General features: G+C 36.6%; 1 protein-coding gene across 1 annotated transcript in view; it reads left to right on the top strand.

Moving 5' to 3' along the window:
• LOC131972982 (RNA-binding Raly-like protein) overlaps positions 1-24,354 on the top strand; it is a 79,797-nt gene extending 55,443 nt beyond the window's left edge. The window contains exons 4-8 of the mRNA XM_059334815.1: positions 13,007-13,185; positions 15,679-15,792; positions 17,129-17,277; positions 20,185-20,236; positions 23,419-24,354. Coding sequence (XP_059190798.1) covers positions 13,007-13,185; positions 15,679-15,792; positions 17,129-17,277; positions 20,185-20,223 — 481 coding nt within the window. The 3' untranslated portion in view covers positions 20,224-20,236; positions 23,419-24,354. The remainder of the gene's footprint in view (positions 1-13,006; positions 13,186-15,678; positions 15,793-17,128; positions 17,278-20,184; positions 20,237-23,418) is intronic.
• Positions 24,355-25,244: the final 890 nt, after the last annotated feature.

The following is a 25,244-nucleotide window of genomic DNA, read 5'->3' as shown; positions in this document are numbered from 1 at the left end:
CTTAAAATTTTGAGTTCACCCAACTTTTCTTTTTTTGCAGTGTAGATGTTTGACAGAATACCGACAAGATACCCAAAACTGACTGTCATGACACCATTATGACGGTGTAATGAAGATATTCTCTGACCTCAAGTAAAGTGGTAGCATTTTGATTTGTCATTAACATATCACAAAGTACAAACTGACATACAATTACATATGACAATATTTTTTTTGTTTTCACTACTATTTACAGTACACTAAATTGGAGGAAGGGTTCAGGAGTAGCAATCCAGTACACAAGTTGTCATAATCAAGACAACCCAAGGAATGTCAACTTGTCATGACAAAAACCGAATGACACTTAATGACAGCAGTCATAAACGTTTATGACATTGACATAATGTTTATGACACGTTTATGACTGTGTCATGTCACAGTTATGACAGTATCATGTCACTATTATGACGATACCTTCAAGTAAAGTGTTACCATTAAGTCTCTCTTCGTTACAAGTTGAGTTAATAACAACTTAACAGGAAGTGCCTGTCAATTAAAAACTGACTAATTCTATTGTGTTGGATTCATTCAAAATTCTCTTGATTTATAATTACATACACATAATTATATTAAATGTGATCAAAATAAGTAGATTCTATCTGAAACATTTTTATATTAAAGTTACTTAAACAACTGCATCAAAATCAAGGACGCATTTATATTTAATATATTTTATCAAATATATTAAGTAAAATGAAATGACTACAGAATAATTTATTACAGTGCAGTCCAATTTATTGTGTGCTTATACTAGTTGGTTCTGTTGCAGCTGTTGGACATCAGCGTTTCACTTTCTGCCTCTGATAAATTCCTCTTATTTTGGGATTAAAACTTGCTTTAAAACAGTGTTTACCTCCTGGCTGCAACCAAAAAGCTGTGGAAAATGTAAAATATTCAGTGAACTTGTTGGAGTTTATAACTATAAGTACCTTTATTTCATAAACCTCCGTCGCTGCATATTTCTGTAAAATGTCTATTTCGCTCCTGTTGTTATTTGTAACGGTGCATTTTGCTTATAAACCACTTTTTTTTAAAAAGAGGAAAAAAATTACTCTTTCTGGCCGTATTGCATCCTTCAGTGTCGTACACTCTCCGTGCGAGCCGTCTGAATCGGGTATGTATTAACCCTCTATGGTGCGATGTTGCCATATGGCAACAAACCCATTTTAAGCCTTCTACATAAAGACAATACATCCCCAGTTATGATGCAATGAATTAAAAGAGAGGTGGGATTCTAATTATACCAATAGCCAACCAATTACTCACGATATGGCACAAAAATTTGAATTAAATTATGAAACATTTATTTTTAAATAGTTTTTACTTTCAAATGAGATGCATCTCATGCATGCATTCAGGCTACTGGGGATTGTTCAGACTATAACATGAGTTTTTAAATAAATGTTAACACAATTTTTAACAAAACTCTCTTGTTTTCATTACTTTCTACTATCGTACGGTGTTGCCGTATGGCAACAAACCCTAAAAACTACTAAAAAGATAATATTTTTTTAAAATATCTCTTGATTATGTTTACTTGGTCTATTTTAAGACAAAAAAACACCCAAAACATTTTTTTTTACCAACTGGACCATAATGCGTACCATAGAGGGTTAAGGCGTGGTTTTTAAATTACGATTGTTTTCGAGCCGCCACATTTACCAACAGCCGATCATTCTCACGTTGTGATTGGAGAGATATGATCGTTTGATGAATCCCACGTGAACCCTGTCGTAAGACGAAATATACGCTCAGATCTGCGCTCGTTCCTACGTTCGTACTTAATAAATGAGGGCCAGTGACTCTGATAAACAGCAGCCTCACTCAGCTGACTTTCACATGAAGGTTAAAAGAAACAAATGTCTAACTAAAATGCAAAAATGTGGAAGCGAGTGGACTGAAGGTGCTCTGACCGCCCCACCACAGGCTGTAAACACAGATCACTGCAGGCCGCCAAGGACAGCTGGAGGAGGCGGAGGATAACTGTATGTTAGAAGAAGAAAGGAAGATGAAAGAGAGGAGGAAGAGGATGGAGAGAACAGCAGATGAATGCAGAGAGAGTAATAAAAAAAAAGAGGCTGACAGCATGAAAAACGAGTGTGTTGGCAGCCGGCAGCCGCTCAGATAAACGCTCCACTCAGTTTCTAACCTCCCTCCCTTGTTCACTCGTCTGCATCACCCTTTCTGTCTCTTCCTCACTTATTTACTCGCACATGCAATCATTTCAGCAGAGGAGCATACGTGATTGTTTTCTACAGTTACTGCACGACTCACCGGAAACATCTTCATGTTTGATAGTTTGAACCACTGACTGTGTAACAATAGTGTTCACCGTGCACTGCAAAAAAAGAAAAGTTGGGTGAACTCAAAATTTCAAGGCAACAAACTTCGATAAAATTTTAAGTTGGATAATTAAACTAAATATTTTAAGTTTTGTTTTTGAGTTTGCTCAACTCTGAATTTCTCTGGCACGATTGTAACGCCGCTATGAATGTCAGCTAATGTTGCGACCACAATTTTGAGTTAGCATTTATACGCTAATGGCTACTCTTGTAGCTGTAACAAGCAGCGCCGCTAGCATCAGTTAGCCGCTAGCTTTCGCTAATGACCAAATTTCACAGCAAAGAAATAAGAGTTAGCAGAACTATTGTCCCTTTTTTTGAACCCCAACTTCAAAGATATAAGTAACAACAACTCACCAACTTGTTTTTGAGCAGACAACTGGCTTCCTTTGTTGTGCTAACTTACATTATTGCCCTAAATGTCACTAATTTATATTTCCAAGTTTTACCAACTTAAATCACTGTTTTAGGCCAAAAAATACAAGTTGGCTTTTTTGCAGTGTGAGGTCACTCATTGATTTGTGTACTGCTGCTTTGAAGCCTTAAGTTCTGCGTTTTTTGCAGTTGCCATCTTGGCTTTTGACCGTCGCCATATTGTTTCTGCGCAACCAGTAAATGTGCAGAACAGATCCAGAGAGAAAGATGCCAGCTAGCTTGATTAGCAAGGGGAATTCCTTTTCTTTTTTTAGTCCAACCAAACACTGACGTTTTCAAGCGACCAAAATGTTCCAGTTAATGCTGTCTGCTGCACAGTCCTGCTCTGCCCTGGTGTCTGTTAGAGATCTGTCAGTCTGGAACGAGCCGGTTCAAAGACCGGCTCTTTTAAGTGAACGATGTGAGCCGCAAGGTTATAATAGTTTTGGATTTTTCATTAGTTTTAGTTTTAATTTTGTTGTGAATTTTTGTTTTCAAATTCAGTTAGTTTTAGTTAGTTTTAAGAGTGAGTTTTCTAGTTTTAGTTTAGTTTTTATTTTTTGAAAATGCTTAGTTTTAGTTTAGTTTTTATTAGTTTTAGTGTTAGTTTTAGTTTTTTGTAATGGGCTATGTGTTGGGTGCGAGATTCAAAGTGGTCATAATAAATCTTGCCTTTATTTCCTTTGGTTTATCATCTCAGCCCCAATAAGGTTATTAACTGTTTTGAATTTTGGTTCTAGTGTAAACATCCCAGTCTCAGTAAACATATTCACCATGTGTTGCATGTTGAAATAGAAACACTGAATTATGAATGAAAAAAGTTGACAAAAACGAAAACTAAGGACATTTCCACTATAATTTAGTTAGTTTTAGTTAGTTTTGTAACCACACAATACAGTTTCAGTTAGTTATTGTTTTTTTAAAAACTCTAGTTTTTATTTTTATTTCAGTTACCAAAAATGTTTTTTCAATTCTAGTTTTCGTTATTTCGTTAGTTTTCGTTAACTATAATAACCTTGGTGAGCCGGCTCATGCCCATCAGCGAGCTGTTTTTTCTTTCTTTCTGGATGTATTTTGACACTTGTGACAACATGAAAGCACAGTGTAGAATTTGTAATGTGTCTCTCCTATCAAGCAGGGTCCACTAATAACTTACACAGGCATTAGGGAACAGTACATCCAACAGTTCAGTTGGAAGAAAAAAGGCAGGCTAGCATGCTGCTTCTGCCACTAGTCCACCTGTTGCTCCTGACATTAAGTGGTTCTTCAAGCAAGTTAGATAGTTAACAAGGGATTTTACAACTGTAAATGCAATTGGCTAAAGCAATTTATTGAAATTTAAGTGATATACACTACCGGTCAAAAGTTTTAGAACACCCCAATTTTTCCAGTTTTTTTTTTAAAATCAAGCAGTTGAACAGCTTGAAAGGGTACAAAGGTGAACAGCCAGAGGTAAATAAAAAAAGTTAAAATATAACGTACATTTCAGAATTATACAAGTAGGCCTTTTTTCAGGGAACAAGAAATGGGTTAACAACTTAACTCTATGGAGTCTTGGGCTATTTTGTCCATTTTTAAATTCTTTTCATGTCTTTGTAAGTCATTTTGTGTCTTTTTTTAGTCATTTTGTGTATTTTGGTGTCTTTTTTTGGTAATTTTGTGGTTTTTTTTTAGTCCTTTAGTCCAACACAAAATGTGATTTTTAATCTTTTTTTTACTTTCAAAACACTATCATGCTCAATAAAGAATTTTACATGTTGCAAATGTGCATTAATTTCAGAGTGCACTGAGACATTAAACTGCATCATTTTCAATTAAATTCTGGAAAAGTTGGTGTGTTCTAAAACTTTTGACCAGTAGTGTTTGTGTTCAAATGCAAATCACAAGTTAAAACAGCGCTAAATTTGGCTGAATTATAAAATGTATAAGTGGTAAAATGAAGAGCCGGCTCTTCTTGGTGAGCTGAGCCAAATGATCTGGATCACTAAAAAGAGACCAAATTCCCATCACTCGTGTCTGTTTTAGCAGAACTCCATTCAGAAAACAAGGAAAAAACCAACTAAACATCAACCAACTGTACTGATAGTTGGATTAGCCATGTTCCTGTATGTATTGAAGCAACTTCTGTAATTCTGCAAATCTTCATCTACCAAAAATATGGGTTTTTAAAATTCTATCCCGGTATTTCCTCTTCTAAATGAATGGCCGACTCCTTAGAGCAGCTATTCTCAACCATGGGGTCGGGACCCCCATTGGGGTCGCAAGATGATTTCTGGGGGTCGCCAAATTATTTTTCATTTTCATTTTTCAACCAAGTCATTTTGTGTCTTTTTTGGTCATTTTGTGTGTCTTTTTTTTTTTTTTTTTTTTACATTTTCTGGTCACTTTGTGTCTTTTTTGGTAATTTTGTTTCCCTTTTTTTGATCATTTTGTGTCTTTTTTTTGTAATTTTGCATCTTTTTATTTGGTCATTTTGTGTCTTTTTTTGGTCATTTTGTGTTTGTTTTTTAAGTCATTTTGTGTCTTTTTTTGGTCATTTTGTGTCTTTTTAAGTTATTTTGTGTCTCTTTTTGGTCACTTTGTTTCTTTTTTGGGTGATCTGAACTGTACGTGTGAGATTGTGTTCAGTGAGCGGGGGTCACGGACAACATGCATGTTAAATTGGGGGTCGCGACTCAAAAAGGTTGAGAACTACTGCCTTAGAGTGTCTTTTAGTCCAACAAAACACTGAACAAAATGTTTTCAAGCGACCAAAATGTTCCAGTTGACTTTGATGAAGTGAAGACAGACTGAAAAAGAAAATAGTTCCAAGACAAAAACTTGCAGTACACTGTAGTAGCTGCCTGTCAATCATACGGTAGCTCCACCCCACAGCTTCCCCTGCTTTATCGTCTATTTTACTCCTAATTTAAAAAATGAACATCATGCTGTATTGAAGAAGACTTGAAACTAACTATTGAGACCAAGATCTCATTATGAGGATGTTTACTGAGGTATTAAATCTAGTGAGAAGTAGAGTCATGTTTCAATAGACTGAGGCCCCGTTTACACGAGGACGCTTGCGGGTAAAAACGACAAAATATTTTATCGGAAGTGCCTTTCGTTTAGACGGTGACGGCGTTTTTGGGGCTTAAAGACGCAAAAATCTGAAACCACCTTCCAAAGTGGAAAAGTTAAATCCGCTCCACCGTAGCGTGTCGTCTACACTGACAAGACACAAAACTCTGATCTGATCTGCTCACGTCACGTATGTGTTTACGTCACATACATGCTCCAGTACAGGAAATAAACAAACGTGGGATTATTTCCATGCGTCGGACCTTCAAGCTGCTCTGGCAGCTCTAATAAACTTACAGGAGTCTTTCCACCAAATGTACAGGATATGTAGAGATAGTATTAGTGAACAGAGAAGGATCTGGAATTACCTCCATCACATTCTGGATGCAGCGATTGGTGGGAGGAGCCAGACGGCTGTGAACGAGACCTGGGAGATCTAGTGATGGTGGAGAACTTTGTGGAAGGAGTAGCTGATGAAAATGTGTGGCGTGAAAACTTCTGCATGCCCAAAGATGCTCTTATCTCTTTAAGTGATGCTGCCTGGCTGCATACAATCGAATTTCACACACTTTTGCGTCACCATATGAACGCAGATTTCCTCCCGAAAACGCTCGTCTAAACGAGGAATAAAAAGTGAAGACGTGACGCCACTTTTGCGTTTTCTGTTCAGACCGTCCTCGTGTGAACGGGGCCTTATTTTGTTGTAAAAATACATGATCGCTGTTTGTCCAGGTGTATTTGACCCGTCCAGCCAGCAGAAGGACAATAACTTATGCACAATGCGTTCTCTGAAAAGCCTCCAGGAATGATCTGGAGTGTTTTAATTTATTTCATTTTTATCTGTTGAATTACACAGCTTCAATATGTGAGTGTTACTCTGCAGCCGGGCCACCTCGCTCTGTGTGGAGTGAGAAAAAGGATGTAAAGCTGTGGAGCCCGGCCGTGTCAACACCGCCGTCCTGTAAATATTTATAGGCGTTTATCTGCCGGGCTGCGGATTATCAGCTTAGCGGGTACAGTAGCCCCCCTCGACCAACACACATCCACTCACCGGTTATGCCGATGTGTTGAGACTGCAGGGACAAACACAGCAGCAGGTCTGAATATGTGCTGATCATACCAACACATGAATCAAAAAAGTTGCTGGTCATATGTTAATCCTCGGCTGTGCTGCTGTAGCTCTCACTGCAGTAAACTGTTTGTGTGACGCTTACAGAGCAGCAGAGCTCACAAAGTGCTCCACAGAAAGACAGAACAATCTGAAGTCAATAAGGAAGAGATAAAAAACAAAGTCAGACCTGCAGGCTGTACACTGCAAAAAACGAAAAGTTGGGTGAACTGAAAATTTCAAGGCAACAAACTTCGATAAAATTTTAAGTTGGACAATTAAACTAAACATTTTAAGTTTTGTTTTTGAGTTTGCTCAACTCTGAATTCAGATTTTTGTCAACTCAACTGTAAGTTGTACTAACTTATAATTTTACAGTGTAATAACTTTTAATCCTTACTTCTGCAATGTGACGATTGTAACGCTGCTATGAAATGTCAGCTAATGTTGAGACCACAATTTGGAGTTAGCATTGATACGCTAATGGCTACTCTTGTAGCTGTAACAAGGAGCGCCGCTAGCATCAGTTAGCCGCTAGTGCCAGTTAGCCGCTAGCATCAGTTAGGCGCTAGCTTTCGCTAATTACCGAATTTCACCGCTTTCCCGCATTTCACAACAAAGAAATAAGAGTTAGCAGAACTATTGTCTCTTGTTGTGAACCCCAACTTAAAGATATACTTACTTATTGTATATACATATATATATATATATATATATATATATATATATATATATATATATACTTATTGTAAGTCGCTTTGGACAAAAGCGTCTGCTAAATGACATGTAATGTAATATAACATGTATATGACATGTAACAACAACTCACCAACTTGTTTTTGAGCAGACAACTGGCTTCCTTTGTTGTGCTAACTTACCTTATTGCCCTAAATGTCAATAGTTTATATTTCCAAGTTTTACCAACTTAAATCACTGTTTTAGGCCAAAAAATACAAGTTGGCTTTCTTGCAGTGTAGCTAAGTTTGTGATTAACGAGAAAAACTTCATGTTCTCTTTAAGTGTTTTTATCTCTTCATCTGGAATCTGTTTTCACATTTCCACTACCTTTATTCAGACTATCTCAACCTGAACACTTTTACATTTAAATAACTTTGTTTCTAAACTAACAAGTGCTTTGCCTTGAGAAGCAACTCTGTCATGTCCCATATCACCCACATGTTTTGGGCTTGCAGCAAGCTTAAAGAGTTTTGGTCTTTGATTTCTTAGGTTATTTCAGAATTTATGGGAATACCTATCAGTCCGTGCCCATTTTTTTGGCGATTTTTGGTACATCTCCAGAACACCTTAATCTGTCAAAAACACAAACGGACTAATGCATTTGTGACCTGTTTTTGCAAGACTTCTGATTTTTTTTTTATATGTCCTTAAACTAGATAAAACACTTGTTAAGGGGCTCTGTTAAAAGGTTTTTTGTGTTGTGGAATCCCTTTATCAATCATGTCAAAGACTGCTTAATTTAACTTCAGCTCTGCAGTGTGAATACTTTTTTTGATTGATTGATTGTCTTTATTTCGAACATGCAAGCAATAAAAAAACAAGTTTAAATATTTATAGATGAATAAATAAAAAACAAAACAAAAAAGCAAAAAAAATTGAAAAAACAGACACTTTCTGCAAGCTCGAAAGGAAGAACCAAAGAAGAACTAAAAAAAATTATCTAGTCCTACCCCTTAACGGGTCAGTATATACATACATACATGAATAATCAACATAGTCACATACAAATATTATAAATAATTGTATGTATACATATACTATAAACAATTTATATTACATTGTGAATACCTATACATGTATATTGTAAATTACTATATATCTATAAATATTATATATCATAAGTACTTGCACCACTACTTGTGATTGCTGCCTGGATATCTCCTGTCTTGTGTTTTTTTGTTTTTTCTTTGTTTTTTTGTGCATTTTTTGTGTTTTTTTTTTTTTTTTTTGTGTGTGCGTGTGGGGGGGGAGGGGGGTCATGCATTTCATACTCATGCCATGCCACAATGTGCTGTGTACATTATTTTGAAAATAACAATAAACAGATTTTTAAAAAAACAAGATAATCTGGTAACCACAGTAAAAATAAATAAAAAATCTTGTTTCCTAAACCTTCAGGAACACGGACGATACATCTGCAGCGACTCATGTTGGCTGTAAATCCCCTGAACATTATTACATGTTTGTGGCACGTATGATATCACTTTCCTCAGGCCTTTGAAGTGTAAATGTTTTCACGACACTGAAGCAGCTTTTCAAATGAATTGTGTGTGTGTGTGTGTGTGTGTTCTTGTACTTCCCACATAGTGAGGACCAGAACACATTTTTAACCAACAGAGTGGGGACATTTTTACAAAGTGAGGACATTTTGGCCGGTCCTCTCAAAAATGACAGTTTGAAAAATTAACTGAAACCGTATTGTGTGGTTACAAAAATAACTAAAACTAACTAAAATTATAGTAAAAATGTCCTTCGTTTTCGTCATTGTCAACTTTTTTCATACATTATGAAGATGGATAAAACAAAGAAATGAAGGCAAAATTTACTGTGACCTCTTTTAATCTCCCACCCAACAAATACCCCATTACAAAAAACTAAAACTAATAAAAACTAAACTAAAACTAAAGCATTTCAAAAACATAAAAACTAAACTAAAACTGGCAAACTGACTCTAAAAACGAATTAAAACGAATTGAATTTGAAAGCAAAAAATCACAATGAAAATAAAACTAAAGCTAATGAAAAATCCAAAACTATTATAACTTTTCAAGGGAATTTACTATTACAATGAGGGTCCTCACAAAGATAGATGTACAAGAATGTGTGTGTGTGTTTGCACGTGCATGCAGGTGTGTGTTTGTACATGTTTACTGATGTGCCAGTGAAAGAGCTGAAGTGTATTCATGTTTCCTCATGCAGTGGATCCTCCTGCAGCTGTAGATGGCTGCTGTGATAGACAGCAGAGGTTGACAGGGAGAGGAAAGGCTGCTCGTCGCCTCCTCTATCGCTCTCCTCTATCGCTCTCTGCATCAAATTGGAGGTGTCAGTCAGATCTCACCTGCAGCACAACACACACTATCAGACCGTGGGAGGAAACACGATGTCAGCGTCAGTTACAAAAGGAGGGAGTGTGGGATTATTTAATAAATCAGCGCTGGTTATCCGTTTTTATAAGATAAATCGTTCTGTCCTTCATAAAGTTCCACCTCACCTCCAGCAGGTAACAGCTGCTGCAGGGTTTAAGACCAAATTCACTTTGTGCTGACTTTCAGTTGCAGCTTCATTATAATGTTAAAGCTTTCATTCTCAATTAATTTCCTTATAGATCATTTTCATAGTTTTATAGGAATTAAGGGGTATTTCTTCTTGGTAGCAGGTTAGTGGAGGAATGTCCTTCAGGCAGAAGCGCTGGGTTTAAACACCTCAGTCCCCCTGCTGAAGGTTCAAAGCTGACACTATTTTATATTTTTCATGTAAGATACCAAAATAATAAAGTGTTCAATAAATGTGGACTTGTATGGCCACATATTACTGGATAATTGGGCAGATATTGGGTCCAATTCTTGCCATCCCAACAATCGTATGTGTGTTCCCAATTCAAAGCTGGTCTGAACTGATTTATTAATTTTAAATATATCCCCCCCCCCCCCCCCCCCCCCCCCCCCACCCCCCCCTTTGTGAGGGGGCATTTTGTGGCGTCTTCTCTTCTTCTTTTTGTTGTTTTTTTTTTTCAACACAAACCACTGCACACACAAAAATTGCATGGTAGGTAAAATTTTTCAAAGGAAATCTAGTTGTAGTCTTGTTAATAGTGACCCTGCAAGATTGTCTTTGTAGAATCTCAGTGTGAGACTAGGCTGGGACTAAAAACTCTAAACTCTTGTCTTTAGATGTGAGCTGATAGTCTTGCAGGAGTTTTTCCAAATCTTTTCAAAGTCGTCTGATGTATAGGGAGCATTATACACTGATACAGAGCCGTTCACAGCAAGGTTATAATAGTTTTGGATTTTTCATTAGTTTTAGTTTTAATTTCGTTGTGAATTTTTGTTTTCAAATTCAGTTAGTTTTAGTTAGTTTTTAGAGTGAGTTTGATAGTTTTGATTAGTTTTATTTTTTGGAAAATGCTTAGTTTTAGTTTAGTTTTAGTTTTTTTGTAATGGGGTATTTTTTGGGTGCCAGATTCAATAAGGTCACAATAAATGTTTCCTTTATTTCCTTTGTCTGATCCATCTCAGCCCCAATAAATTTACTAAGTCATAAAACCGGAGAGATGAAATTGATTTCATATCAACCAAAAAGGTTTATGTATGAAAAAAGTTGACAAAGACGAAAACTAAGGACATTTTCATTATAATTTTAGTTAGTTTTGTAACCACACAATACAGTTTCAGTTAGTTATCGTTTTTTTAAAAAACTCCCTGTGTTTATTTTTATTTCAGTTAACGAAAATGTTTTTTCCATTCTAGTTTTCGTTATTTCGTTAGTTTTCGTTAACTATAATAACATTGCTGCACAGTCCATCTCTGACCTGGTGTCTCTGTTAGCAGAACTCCATTCAAAAATAGCAACGTGGCTCTAAACACCAACCAACCATTTTTTTTGTATCTGTCGGAGCATCTTATGTAATTCAGCAAACTAAAAAAGTACTAAAAAAAGAAATTCTATCCAGGTATTAATCTTCTCACGAGACGACTCTCACTGAGTGTATACTGAGTATACTGAGTGAACTTTCCTAGTCTTTAACAGTTGAATGTTAAATTCCTAAATAAAAAGTAGAGTGAGAAGGTTTCAAAATAAAAGTACCTATAAACAGCTCATTACTAAAGACTGCTGAGTTTAGTTCAGATAGACAAACTGCTGCCTCGTTTTCTTCCAGCTAAAGGTTGAACGTGCTAATCAAACTAATGGAGGAGGAAGTTTAATACGAAAACATGCAACTCTTAGAGCTGCAACATGAATGAGATCCAATTACAGCCGACCCAAAGGCCATAGTTTTGGATTTTTCATTAGTTTTAGTTTTAATTTCGTTGTGAATTTTTGATTTTCAAATTCAGTTAGTTTTAGTTAGTTTTTAGAGTGAGTTTTCTAGTTTTAGTTTAGTTTTTATTTTTTGAAAATGCTTAGTTTTAGTTTAGTTTTTATTAGTTTTAGTGTTAGTTTTAGTTTTTTTGTAATGGGCTATGTGTTGGGTGCCAGATTCAAAGAGTTCACAATGAATTTTGCCATTTTATCCATCTCAGCCCCAATAAGATTATTAACTCTTACAGTTCTGGGTGTTTTGAATTTTTGTTGGAGTGTAGACATCCCAGTCTCAGTAAACATATTCACCATGTGTTCCTGCATGTTCAAATAGAAACACTGAATTATGAATGAAAAAAGTTGACAAAGACGAAAACTAAGGACATTTTCACTATAATTTTATTTAGTTTTAATTAGTTTTGTAACCACGCAATACAGTTTCGGTTAGTTATCGTTTTTTTAAAAACTCTACTATTTTTATTTCAGTTAACGAAAATGTTTTTACAATTCTAGTTTTCGTTATTTCATTAGTTTTTGTTAACTATAATAACCCTGGTTCACAGGCACCTCCTCAGGCTTTACACTGCCATGCTCCAGTTTTCTGCCTCCCAGGTACAGCATGCTACTGTGTTTTTTCATGGAATCACTTGAAAATGGAAAAAAAAAATAAAAATAACAGCAGACTTCTGCCGTAAAATCAGAAAACATCAATTAAAAATAAAGAAAATGTCCATTTTATTCAGCAAGCTGAGTAGCAAAGCTTTTATATTATTTATCTCTTCCTAAACTGTTTTATTGTAAAACTTTTATGCCAGTATATTATAAATCATTCCCCACCAACTGAACCTCTCTCCAGTTTGTTACACACAAAGATTAAATCTGTTCCTGACATTAATTACCCTCCACTTCATTACAGTAATAAACAATCAAGAAAACACGGCAGAGCCTCGGGGCAGCAGTGCATCATGGGACTCTGTCTGCTTTGTGTGTGTGTGTGTGTGTTCTGCAGGGTGTTTGACTACCAGCGTGTCCCCTCCTCGGTCCCGGTGGATCCGACTCCTATCAAACGGCCCCGCCCTTCATCCTCCTCCTCCTCCTCTTCCTCTTCTACAGCAGCTCTGAGGACCAAGAGCAGCAGAGTTTCCAGTTGGAGCAACAACACACACACCTCCACGTCCGACAGCAAATGTAAGAGAAACCATTTCTGTATAAAATCAACCAAGCATAGCAGAAAGTCTTTTGAACGTACACTGTAAAAAAAACAACTTGTTGTTTTTACGGTTAAAAACCGGCAGCTGTGGTTGCCAGAACTTTACCGTAATAAATATGGTAGGACTTTTTTAAATATTACGGTAAAAAGATATTGGCACTGTTGATTTCACGTTTAAGATTGCAATTTTTTTCCAAATTTTTACTGTATAAATAAAAAGTTTTTCCATCAAAAGAATTGCTGTTTTGCCATATAAGTGACAAGAAAATACTTTAGAAATAAAGCATAAATTAAAGATTTTAGTATTAAATATTTATACTTTTTTATACTATATTTATTTATTTCTATTTTTGTTAGAGATATGGTGTTTAGTACATTTAACAGTGAGAAAAATTATTTTTACAAAATAAATGCAAACAATGATGGCTTGTATATATATATATATATATATATATATATATATATATATATATATACAGTATACAGTATATACAGTATATTTTTGCTAAAACACGGTGCCAGTGAATTTTACAGTAGAGTAATGTATTTAAAAAAAAAAAAAACTGTATTAAAAAAATACTGGTTACAATACATGGTTTAGCAGCTTTTCACCGTAAAATGCATGTATGACATTTTTTACAGTGTACCTCAAATTCTTCAGAAATCTGCTGTTAATGCGTGCTACATCAAATAAGTACTCTTTTCACTCCAGTGTTTCTCCTCTCTTTCCTCTTGATGGTAACCTTTGTAACTAAAATGGTAATTTCCAAAGAAAGTGCACCTACTTCTGCTGATCACATCATTAAGTAACACATGGATTTTCTTTGATTCTGTGGGAACACTCCAGTCCAACACCTACTCAGTGATGAGAAATGGACAGAAAATGTGTGAAATAAGATGATAATTTAAATTAAAACCCCATAAAAGTACTTACTTTTGGGAACAAGCCAGAAAATTCAATATCTAAAATACAAGTTACTGTTTTTTTTAACCCTTTTCGACTTCATTGAGGATTCTTTTGGTCCCTTTTTGAAAGGCATCACACACACAAAAGAAAAAGCCATGATTTTGTCGCTTCTTGCCAACTATGAAAATATGTCAAGTCCATTCTTCTTTTCATGACAGCATCTTTGTAACTGCATGTTTCTTCCAGTGTGCAGACTGCCGACTTTCCAAGGACGGTCTTGATTTGATTCAGATTTTTGTTTTTGTTTGTCTGAAGTATTTATGAGTCATGCAGTGTTATCTGTCCACAGAGAGCAACATGATCATTGAACCAAATGAATACGTAAAAAATCATTTTGACCGAGGTTGTGACCGCGTCGGCGCAGACTGTAAAGGATGAAAAGAAATATTATGACTACAGTGTGTGGGTGTGAATGTTAAAGAGCTTTTAACCAAAGAGGGCAGAGACACCAACACCCTGCTGACGGCAGGTCGATACACAGGGTGTACAATGCCTCGACCCTCTCCAATTAAAGGCTTTTAAAATTTCAAACCCACACAAAAGCCTCGACCTCAGTGTTCACATTTGTGTCTTTAGTATTTTTCTTTTCTGAGATTGTTAAATCTGCAGCCAACACGAGCTTTTATGGAAACCTGAAGCACTCAGAGGATCTTTCCTCTCCTAAACCCTGCTCATGATGTCTCCCCTCTGTGTGATGGCTCGTCTCGGTGGTAGGGCCCCAGGGTGCTGCAGAGAAGGCGAGTGGGGGGGCGCCAGATGGTCCCTTCATTAAAAGCTTCTGTACCGCGGGGCTCTCCTTCCTGCTATAACCCAGCCGAGCCTATCAGCGCTCGCAATTAGACTGAGTTAATAGTGCATGGCAAATAAGAATTGTTTATACTAGTTTATTACAAGCCTTAATAGTTTTTACTTCGCCCCATCACAAGGAAATTAGATTGCCTTTGCAAGCTCCCGAGGTCGAAAAGCTTTCAGGAGTGAAGTAGTTTTCAGGGTCGTTTGGTGAGCTGGTGGCTCCATTACAGAGCGCAGTGAGGGCCAAGGCTCCTGCAGTGGAACGAGGTGGGAGTGCAGTTCTGTGATGGTGCAGGACTACAGGCTCGATGGCTGCAGGGCCACGGGGTGAAAAGCTGTAAAAGCAAACTCTTATCCAGACCATAGACTGTATATAAATAATGTACGTAGTCACCGTGACGTCACCCATTGGTTTGTGGCCCGTTGGAAGCATCGAGTTCAGCGTTACACTCGTCGCCATCTTGTTTCCGATACGGGGAGCAGACCATGGGGTTGAGGTCAGGATCTGTGCAGACCAGACAAATTCTTCCACATCAAACCAGTGAAAACATTTCTTTATGGAGCTGCACAAAGCCAACTCCATAAAGTTGTTTTGAAACAGGAAAGAGTCAAACACAAAAAGTTATGATGGAAAGTAAGAGGAATATATGGTTGTCCACATAGTGTAACACTCATTGTATTCATACTCTCCACTTTGTGTGCTTCTCTGCAGTGAAAATGGCAGAGCTACTTGCCATAAAAAGGGAGCTGACAGTGATCAAGGTTCAGATTGACGGCCTGTTGGACTGCGTGGACAAGATGGACAGACAAAGGAAGGAATGCTCAGGTAGAGACACCGAACAGCTGGACAGCTTTCTGTCCCTCACTACTGTTATTCTGTCTGACACTGAAAACAATTCCACAACACAACCACAACCTCCGAAACACCTGAGAATAAGAATGTAAATGTTCATATAATAAACAAAAAGTTTGTGTTTATAACTACCTGTGTACTGTATATAGAAGAAGAAAAATAACGCACAGTTTAAGGCAAATCTCTTGAGGGGAAATTCATTTTTTTTTACTCTTTTCACACAAACGTGAACAGGACCTACATACACTTTACCAGTGGTGGAAAAAGTATTCAGATCCCTTACTTAAGTAAAAGTACTAATACCACACTGTGAAATGACCCCTCTATAAGTAAAATTGTACTTAAGTACATTACTTGATTAAATGTACTTAGTTACATTCCACCACTGCACTTTATTGTTCTGAGGGATGTCAGAGTGAGAGTCAGGAGTTGCTCTCCAGCTACCACTCCACACTTGGGCTGTACATTTTATTAATTTGTCAATGTGGATCAGGTCCAACATATGACAGGTGAATGACACTAACTGCTCCAGATCACAGTTTTTATTAAAAGAACCGTATCAGCCTCACACATCAGTCTGATCCAGGTTTAATCCACCTAGAAAATGCCTGAACTTTGAACTGATGTGTTTTTTTTATTTACAAATAATCTGTGGGGAACTGGTGATGCAGAGAGAGGGGGAGAGTAGGTTTGTTTACCATCAGATGTGATCCGCTATCATACTGCATCTGTGAGTAATGGTTCAATGACAAAACTGCCGCCAGCGGAGCGTGGATTATGACAGGGAGGTAAACAGCGATAAACACCGGCCTCATAACCTTTCATAAGCTCCCCTTCAGCGCTCAGGAGTTATCTTGTTGTCGACTGATTCCGTGTGTGTGTGTGTGTGTGTGTGTGTGTGTGTGTTGGCTGTATTTCTCTACCTTGGAAGAAGAAAATTCACTTGCAAGGATAAAAAGATGAGGAAATTATCCAAAATGACATGTTGACAGGCCTCATTTCTTTTGGAGGATTTAAAAAAAAATGTTGGATATTAACATTTGAAAACTTCTCTTACTCAGCAAGACAGTTTACTGGAAAGTTGAATATATGCATGCAAGCCAAAAACCTGCTACATTAACAGATACATATACACATTAAAGTAGTCTCCAGATTTGTAGGAGGTGGTTTTCCTTGACGAAAACAGAAAAAACACAGTTTTTTCTATTTCAGTCAAAGAATCAATACCACCAGTTATGGTCCTCACAACTCTAGTAATACGGATGTGTGTGTTTGTGTGTGTGTGTGTGTGTGTGTGTGTGTATATCAGAGTGTCCTGACAGGGAGCCCAGTGTGTCGGACTCACCTCACCGAGGTTCAGTCAGCAGTCTGGAGAGAGAAAGTCCTGAACCAGGAGAGGCCAGTGAGGATGAGCCGCTGCACTACCAGCAGTACTACCCCCACAGCTACCCCCATACGGTAAACATATACCACCACTACCCCCATACGGTAAACATATACCACCACTACCCCCATACGGTAAACATATACCACCACTACCCCCATCTGGTAAATATATACCACCACTACCCCCATACGGTAAACATATACCACCACTACCCCCATCTGGTAAACATATACCACCACTACCCCCATACGGTAAACATATACCACCACTACCCCCATCTGGTAAATATATACCACAGCTACCCCCATACAGCTATTATATACCATAGCTACCCCAATACGGTAAATTTATACCACTACTACTGCCGATATTGTAAATATATACCACTGTTACCCCCATAGATGCCCTCACACAGTATATCATTATTACCCCCCTACGTTAAATTTACACCACCACCCCAATATTGTAAATATATGCCACTACTACACTCACATGGTAAATATATACTACCACTTCCCCCACATGGTAAATATATACTACCACTATCCCCACATGGTGAATTTGTACCACTAATACCCCTTTATTTTGAAAATATATACTACCACTAACCCTATATTGTAAATATATACTACCACTACCCCCACAAGGTAAATGTATACTACCACTACCCCCACATGGTAAATATATACTACCAATACCCCCACATGGTAAATATATACTACCACTACCCCTACATAGTAAATATATACTACCACTACCCTCACATGGTAAATTTGTACCACTAATACCCCTATATTGTAAATATATACCACAGCTACCCCACATGGTAAATATACTACCACTGACCCCACATGGTAAATATATACTACCACTACCCTCGCATGGTAAATATATACTACCACTACCCCCACATGGTAAATATATACTACCACTACCCCCACATGGTAAATATATATTACCGATACCCCCACATAGTAAATATATACTACCACCTCCCCCACATGGTAAATATATACTACCAATACCCCCACATGGTAAATATATACTACCACTACCCCCACATGGTAAATATACTACCACTGACCCCACATGGTAAATATACTTAAACATACTTCCGTCCAACCACCCAAATTACACACACACACCCACTGGCCCTCTGCACTGAGCTCCACTATAGAAGATAATGCAATACTGCCATCCTGTGGATAATCTATTAGTAACAACTACTTCTGGCTCAGCAGAAGGCTGCAACTGCTGTGGGTCTGTTATTTGGTCTATAAAGTGTCAAAAATAGTAAAACATTGAAAAGCTTTAAATATTCAAATATATCCAAAACTAAAGATATAATAATGATATAAAACCGTAAATAGCAGAATTGCTGCAACCCCAATTGCAAAAACTGTGGATGATAATTTAAAATGTAAATAAAAACAGAATCCATCAAATTCAGAATTCAGTGTATATTTACAAAAGCAAAAGTTTATCATTTTGGGCATAATGTATTGCTTCGTCCAGGTTTTAGTTGAATCTATGTAATGAAGGATTAGCATATTATCACTTCATCTCTATTATTATTAATGTGATAGACACTGTCCTAACTTTATAGACACAGGGTTTTGGAAAAAATGGCAAAATATATATATTTTTTTCAGTTAAAGTCATGGGTTTAGCCCAAGGAAGAACAGAAACATAAATAAAAAATAGACCTGATTGACTAACTGTTGTTAAAAAACAGAAAGTATATATAGTTTGTATATGTATTATGTTCCTGTATATAAGAATTAGAAATGTGTAAAAGAAAAATAGTCCAAAGGAGTCTTATTGTGGTTTTTAATTTTAATTTTAATCCAAATTTATAGGATGGACTACTGACCTGCCTGTCTGTCCCATCACCTGTCTTTACCTGTCTGTCATCAGTAAAAGTCTAATTTTTTCACACTGCACGGGGTGACCCAAAGATAATTTCCATAATCTGTGGTGTTTACTGTCACCTTGCAGGTCTTTTCATTCAGCACCTTACTAGTGTGAAGCAGATCAGCCGCGGTGCTCTCAGTGTTTCCGTTTCTTTACAGGGAAACATAATGATATGGAATTAGCCTGCAGGCTTACCTGCCTGCCTGACGGAGCGAAGCCGCCTGATTAAGTCAAGCGGAGGCAGAGAACAGACCGGCCTATAATCTGCTGCATTGTTCCTCCGACAGGAAGAAACTAAGTGTGTGTGTGTGTGTGTGTGCGTGCGTGCGTGTGTGTGTGTGTGAAAGAGAAAACTCTGGTTAGTAGTTACCATTTGTGTGTGTGTGTGTGTGTGTGTGTGTGTGTGCGTGCGTGCGTGTGTGAAAGAGAAAACTGTTAGTAATCACCATTTGTGTGTGTGTGTGTGTGTGTGTGTGTATGTGTGTGTGTCTGTGTGTGTGTGTGTGTGTGCGTGTGCGTGTGCGTGCGTGCATGCGTGTGTGTGTGTGTGTGAAAGAGAAAACTTTGGTTAGTAATTTCCATTTGTGTGTGTGTGTGAAAGGGAAAACTGTGTTAGTAATTACTGTTTGTGTGTGTGTGTGTGTGTGTGTGTGTGCGTCTGTGTGTGTGTGTGTGTGTGTGTGTGTGTGTGTGTGTGTCTGTGCGTGTGTGTGAAAGAGAAAACTGTTAGTAATTACCATTTGTGTGTGTGTGTGTGTGTGTGTGTGTGTGTGTGCGTGTGTGTGCGTGTGTGTGTGTGCGTGTTTGTGTGCAACAAATTGTGGGATTAAGAACAGGAAATCGTAGACTGTCGGTATAGATGAATTAAAATATATGTGTGCTCAACAATGTGTGTGTACTACACTCAGTAAAGATAACACTGCAACGAGGAGGATGATGATGATGATGATGATGATGATGATGATGATGATAATTATCAGAGAGAAAGGGGAAGGCTGAGTAAATGAGGGCGAGCTGCAGTGTGTCTCATTAAAGAGCTGCTTCCTCTTGTCGTCCTCCTGCAGATAAAGCAGCATCAGTCTGATCCGGAGGATGATCTGTGATGCTGCAGCTCAGGTCTGAACTTTCACACTGAGACACTCGTTAAATAATAATATCATATATATATAATAATAAAAGACCAGAACCTGGAGCCCGACTGATACTGTATTCTTTTCAATTAGATATTACTCCTTTTTACCGTGTTGATACCATTGCATATTAACCCTTTATTGTCCTTGATTAAAAAATAAAAGTTTTTTTTGTTTTTGCCTTTTTAAAAATTTCCTAGAATTAGCATTTTTATCAGACTCCACAGACTTTTTTTAGTTTTGTTTCTTCATAAAGATCGTAAATGTATTATCTTAGCGTCACTGCAAGGCCAGTTAAATAGTTTGGTGTTTTGAGACAGGAAAAACCCATACTTACTAATTATTCAATTATTTCAGCATATATCATAAATTACCTTAACCCTCTATGGTACGCATTATGATGCCAGTTAGGGAAAAAAAAGGGTACAAAACATAACATTTTAAATTTAAAAACATTATAAAAGGAACTTTTTAAACCGGTTTCTTGTCTGAATGTTGCCTGAAGGAAACATTGAACCATTGAACCTACGACCCATTGAAATGAATGTCTTCAACAGTCTAAGTGTATGAAACTATCAGAAATGAAGGTTTACTCACCTATCAGTAGGAATATATTTTTTACCAGATGGTAAAGGGCCAGAAAATTTTGTTTTGAGTGATTTTTTTTTGTGGCGCAAAATGGCAAAGCTGTTTCCTTTGGAAAAGTCTGCAAAAATAGGGTTTCAATATGGCCTCCTGGAGGTCATGTGACAAATTAAAGCATTGCTATTGGTTCCCTATTCTTTTCCCTCTTTTTTTAAAGTACTGCATCACTCAAAAACATGCATTGTAGAAATTTGACAGGCCAAAAATGGGTATGTTGCCTGAGGGCAACACCGTACCATAGAGGGTTAAATGTAACATATTGACAGTAAATTATCAGGTGTTTATTTTTAGTAACCATTTTAATTACATTGGCTTAGCCTCAATGCCCTGCATTTTCAGAAAATGATTTAATTACTTTCTTCCGATAAGGAAATGAACTGAAAAGACAAAAGCAAAATGTAGTAAATTTTATTTGCAATTTTTTTTAACCACATAACACCTGAGATGGCTTTATCAGATTAAATTAAATTCAACACATTTTTCAATAAAATATAGTGATTCAAAATGTACAAAAAGCCATGCAGAATATTAAAAGGTTAATTTAAGTTTTAAAGATTCGGTGGGCAACCCAGCCTTTGTTTTAGACTGATTCTGTTCTAAGAAGGTCATTCTGTGCAGAAATTGGACATGTTTCAATGGAACCTGGTCTCACAGGAATCCGTGGAATAGCCACGGAATCACTCAAATTTCTGTGAAACTGACACGGATTTCGCTACAATGCAAGTTAATGACAGTCATATCCCGTGGCTATTCCATGGATATTTGTTCCTATTGGTTTGTTCCAAGTCACGTGACTTTCAAGGTTCCGGCGGTCAGAACAAAAAACATGGCGGACAGTTCTCTCATTTTTAGTGAAAAAATCAATATTTTGACTTAGTTTCTGCATAAAAATGGATTTTGATCACATTTCTAGCGAGAAATATATGTTTTATTTTCTAAATATTCACTCAGTGAATGTACATAATCACTTTGTATGTTGGAATAGCCACGGGATATGACTGTCATTAACTTGCATTGTAGCGAAATCCGTGTTAGTTTCACGGAAATTTGAGTGATTCCGTGGCTATTCCACGGATTTTGAGTTTAGCGAATCCGTGGCTATTCCACGGATTCCTGTGAGATCATGTTGCATTTTTCAATGTGTCAAATATTTCCATTTATGAACAAATATCTGCAGAACTCAGCTGCACTTTGTTTTGGACGACATGTTGGCACGCTAACATGTTAAAGAACATAATCGTAAAATAAAATTATTTTATTTAGAGGGCATTAACATACTGATGTTAGCATTTAGCTCCACATTTTGTGCTCTTGTGAGGATTTGGACCAGTAGAAAGTGATGACTTAATATTAATATTATATTAATATTAATATTAATATTATAATATTTAATATTTAACCCTCTATGGTACGGTGTTGCCCTCAGGCAACATACCTATTTTTGGCCTGTCAAATTTCTACAATGCATGTTTTTGAGTGATGCAGTACTTTAAAAAAGAGGGAAGAGTATAGGGAACCAGACCGATTTTGCAGATTTTTCCAAAGGAAACAGCTTTGCCATTTTGCGCCACAAAAAATCACCCAAAACATAATTTCCTGGCCCTTTTCCATTTGAAAAAATATATTTCTTCTGATAGTTGAGTAAAGCTTCAGTTTGGATAGTTTCATACACTTAGACTGTTCATTTCAATGGGTCGTTGGTTCAAGGCCTACAGGAAACATTAAGACAAGAAACCTGTTTTAAAAGTTCCTTTTATAATGTTTTTAAATTTAAAATGTTATGTATTGTACACTGTGAAAAATAATCTGTTTAATTTACGGAAAAATACCAGCAGCTGTGGTTGCCAGAACTTCACCGTAAAACAGTACAGTGAGTGGATTTTCTATTCTAAATTTAAATGTAAATTTAAATCTATTCTAAATTTAAATGTAAATATCAGCAAAAGCTGTAATTTAGACTGAATATATATTTTTGGGGTAATTGTGTAATTCATTCACACATCATGGTATTTCTCCATAAATTTTGCATGAAAATGTTATATTTTACAGCAAAACTGTGTGTTTCTTCCAGTTTATGTCAGAAAAAAGTAAAAGTTTTTAAAAGAGTCTAAAATGGTGATATACAATTTTTCATTTTTACGCCCTATTTCTAATGTATTTGACAGTGTTTTACTGTTATTTCTACAAACATTTTTTACAGTGTACCCTGTTGAAGCTACTGGATCTTTTACACGTGTTTATTAAATAAATTATGTTTAAATTAATTTTAAAAACTCTCTTTTTCACTTGTGCACCGTTACGGTACAATGTTGCCTACGGACAACAAACCCCAAAAACTTTAAATTATAAAATTTCTTCATATTATGTTTATTTAGTCTATTTTAAGACAAAAAAACACTCCAAACATTTTTTTCCTAACTGGCATTATAATGCGTACCATAGAGGGTTAATATCTCTGTTTGTTTGAGATCGATAGATTCTGTAGACATCTTGTTTCAGACTTTTCTCCTGTTGTGTTTCCAGGACAGAAGCAGCCATCGGTAACAGCTTTGGATGGAAGAAACTCCATGCAGGCGTTGGCAACATGAACTCTTCTCCACACATTAATCTGTCTCTTCTGACCGTCACTGTCACTTTAATTTTCTGCTGCACCAGCTCTGGTTTCCAGTCCACAATGATGACAAATTCCCCCATGTGTTCCTGGTAAATCACTGACTCTGGTCCTAAACGTCTGGGGTTTTATTAAGCACCAAACCATAACAGCTTTAAGATGATTTTCTTTATTTAAGGCCGCCATTCAGAACGCTATAAAACATGTGTTTGCAGAGACTTGATCCTTTCTACATACAAATACTACAAAACAGTAGGCTATTTATTTATTTTGTTTTGATTATTTTTATTAGAATTAATACTGCAATAGTGTAGATTTGTAGTTCTTCCTAACCATTTTCTTTAATTCCTACAATATTATAAATAATTCTGTACCCAGATTGAAAAAAACCTAAATTCTCTGTGGTAAAAGATGTGATATTGAGCTCATTTATTGGCCTAACCTTGGTCCACTCTGATCAGTGTTAACCCTTTGATGCACAACATGGGTCTAAAGTGACCCGACTGAGTTTTTATTTTTCTATATCTTTGCAATAAATTAATTTCATCATTTAATATTCCAGGTTTTTCCTAAATCAACTTGTTATTGATCATCAAACATCCTAATTTTCTGTTTTCATTTCTTACTTTTTGAATAAAAACCCTTTCTGTATCACTACGCTTCTCATGCACAATATGGGTCAAAAACTTCATTATGGGGTTATTGTGTGAAAGGAAAAATGAATTTAATCAATTTTAGAATAAGGCTGAAACAAAACAAAATGTCGAAAAAATGAAGCGCTGTGAATACCTTCCTTATGCACTGTATGTGTGACAAAATGATACATAAACATGTTAAATATAGTAAATATATGAGTGTGGAAAGTAAATATTTGAAACAAATTACTATTATTATAGTATTAGTCATTTAATTTTAAATCAACTTTGGATGAACGAGTCATTTTTGACCCATGTTGTGTATTAGAAGGGTTGTCCATATGTTGTGCATCAAAGGGTTAATAAAATCAGTGTGGCAGCAGCTTGCGGTTTATTGTCATCAGGTGTTTTATAAGCATGTGTAACCAGATGTGTTCAGGACAGCGTTATGGTGCCGAGTGAAGGCTCAGGGAGCACGTTTTTATGACTTACACTCAGAAACTCAGTGATAAAGTGATTGATAATTTCCTGAAATGAAGATTTAACGCTGAATAAAAAATCGATGTAGTGATTATAAATGAGAAGACGGGAGAAGTAACACTGCTAAGAGATCAGAGTTGGAAATAAAACTGAGGCCCTGTGATTCAGCCTCATCCTGGTTTACAATATCCAAATATTTGGCACCTTTTCAACATGAAAACCAGTACTGTGTAGCTTTCCTCTGGAGAACCATTCAATGCAAAAGTGTAACTAACCCTACAGAAGAGTGTTTGGGTTAGCATTAACTGGATATTCACTTGTTGTCACTTATTAACACATTCATACAATGGCACACTTTGGTGGAAACAAGGCCATTCAGTTTTCCTCTACACGTCCATCTAACACAGGGGTGTCAGACTCAAATACACAATGGGCCAAAATTTAAAACTTGAATAAAATTGCGGGCCAACATTGAACAAATAAACCTTTTAATATACTCTACTGGTCAAAAGTTTTAGAACACACCAACTTTTCCAGAATTTAATTGAAAATGATGCAGTTTAATGTCTCAGTGTACTATGAAATTAATGCACATTTGCAACATTTAAAATTCTTTATTGAGC

This window comes from Centropristis striata, chromosome 6 (genome assembly GCF_030273125.1).
Source record: "Centropristis striata isolate RG_2023a ecotype Rhode Island chromosome 6, C.striata_1.0, whole genome shotgun sequence".
Taxonomy (NCBI): Eukaryota; Metazoa; Chordata; class Actinopteri; order Perciformes; family Serranidae; genus Centropristis; species Centropristis striata.
Note: the sequence above shows the minus strand (reverse complement) of the source record. Positions and strands in the feature narration are given on the sequence as shown.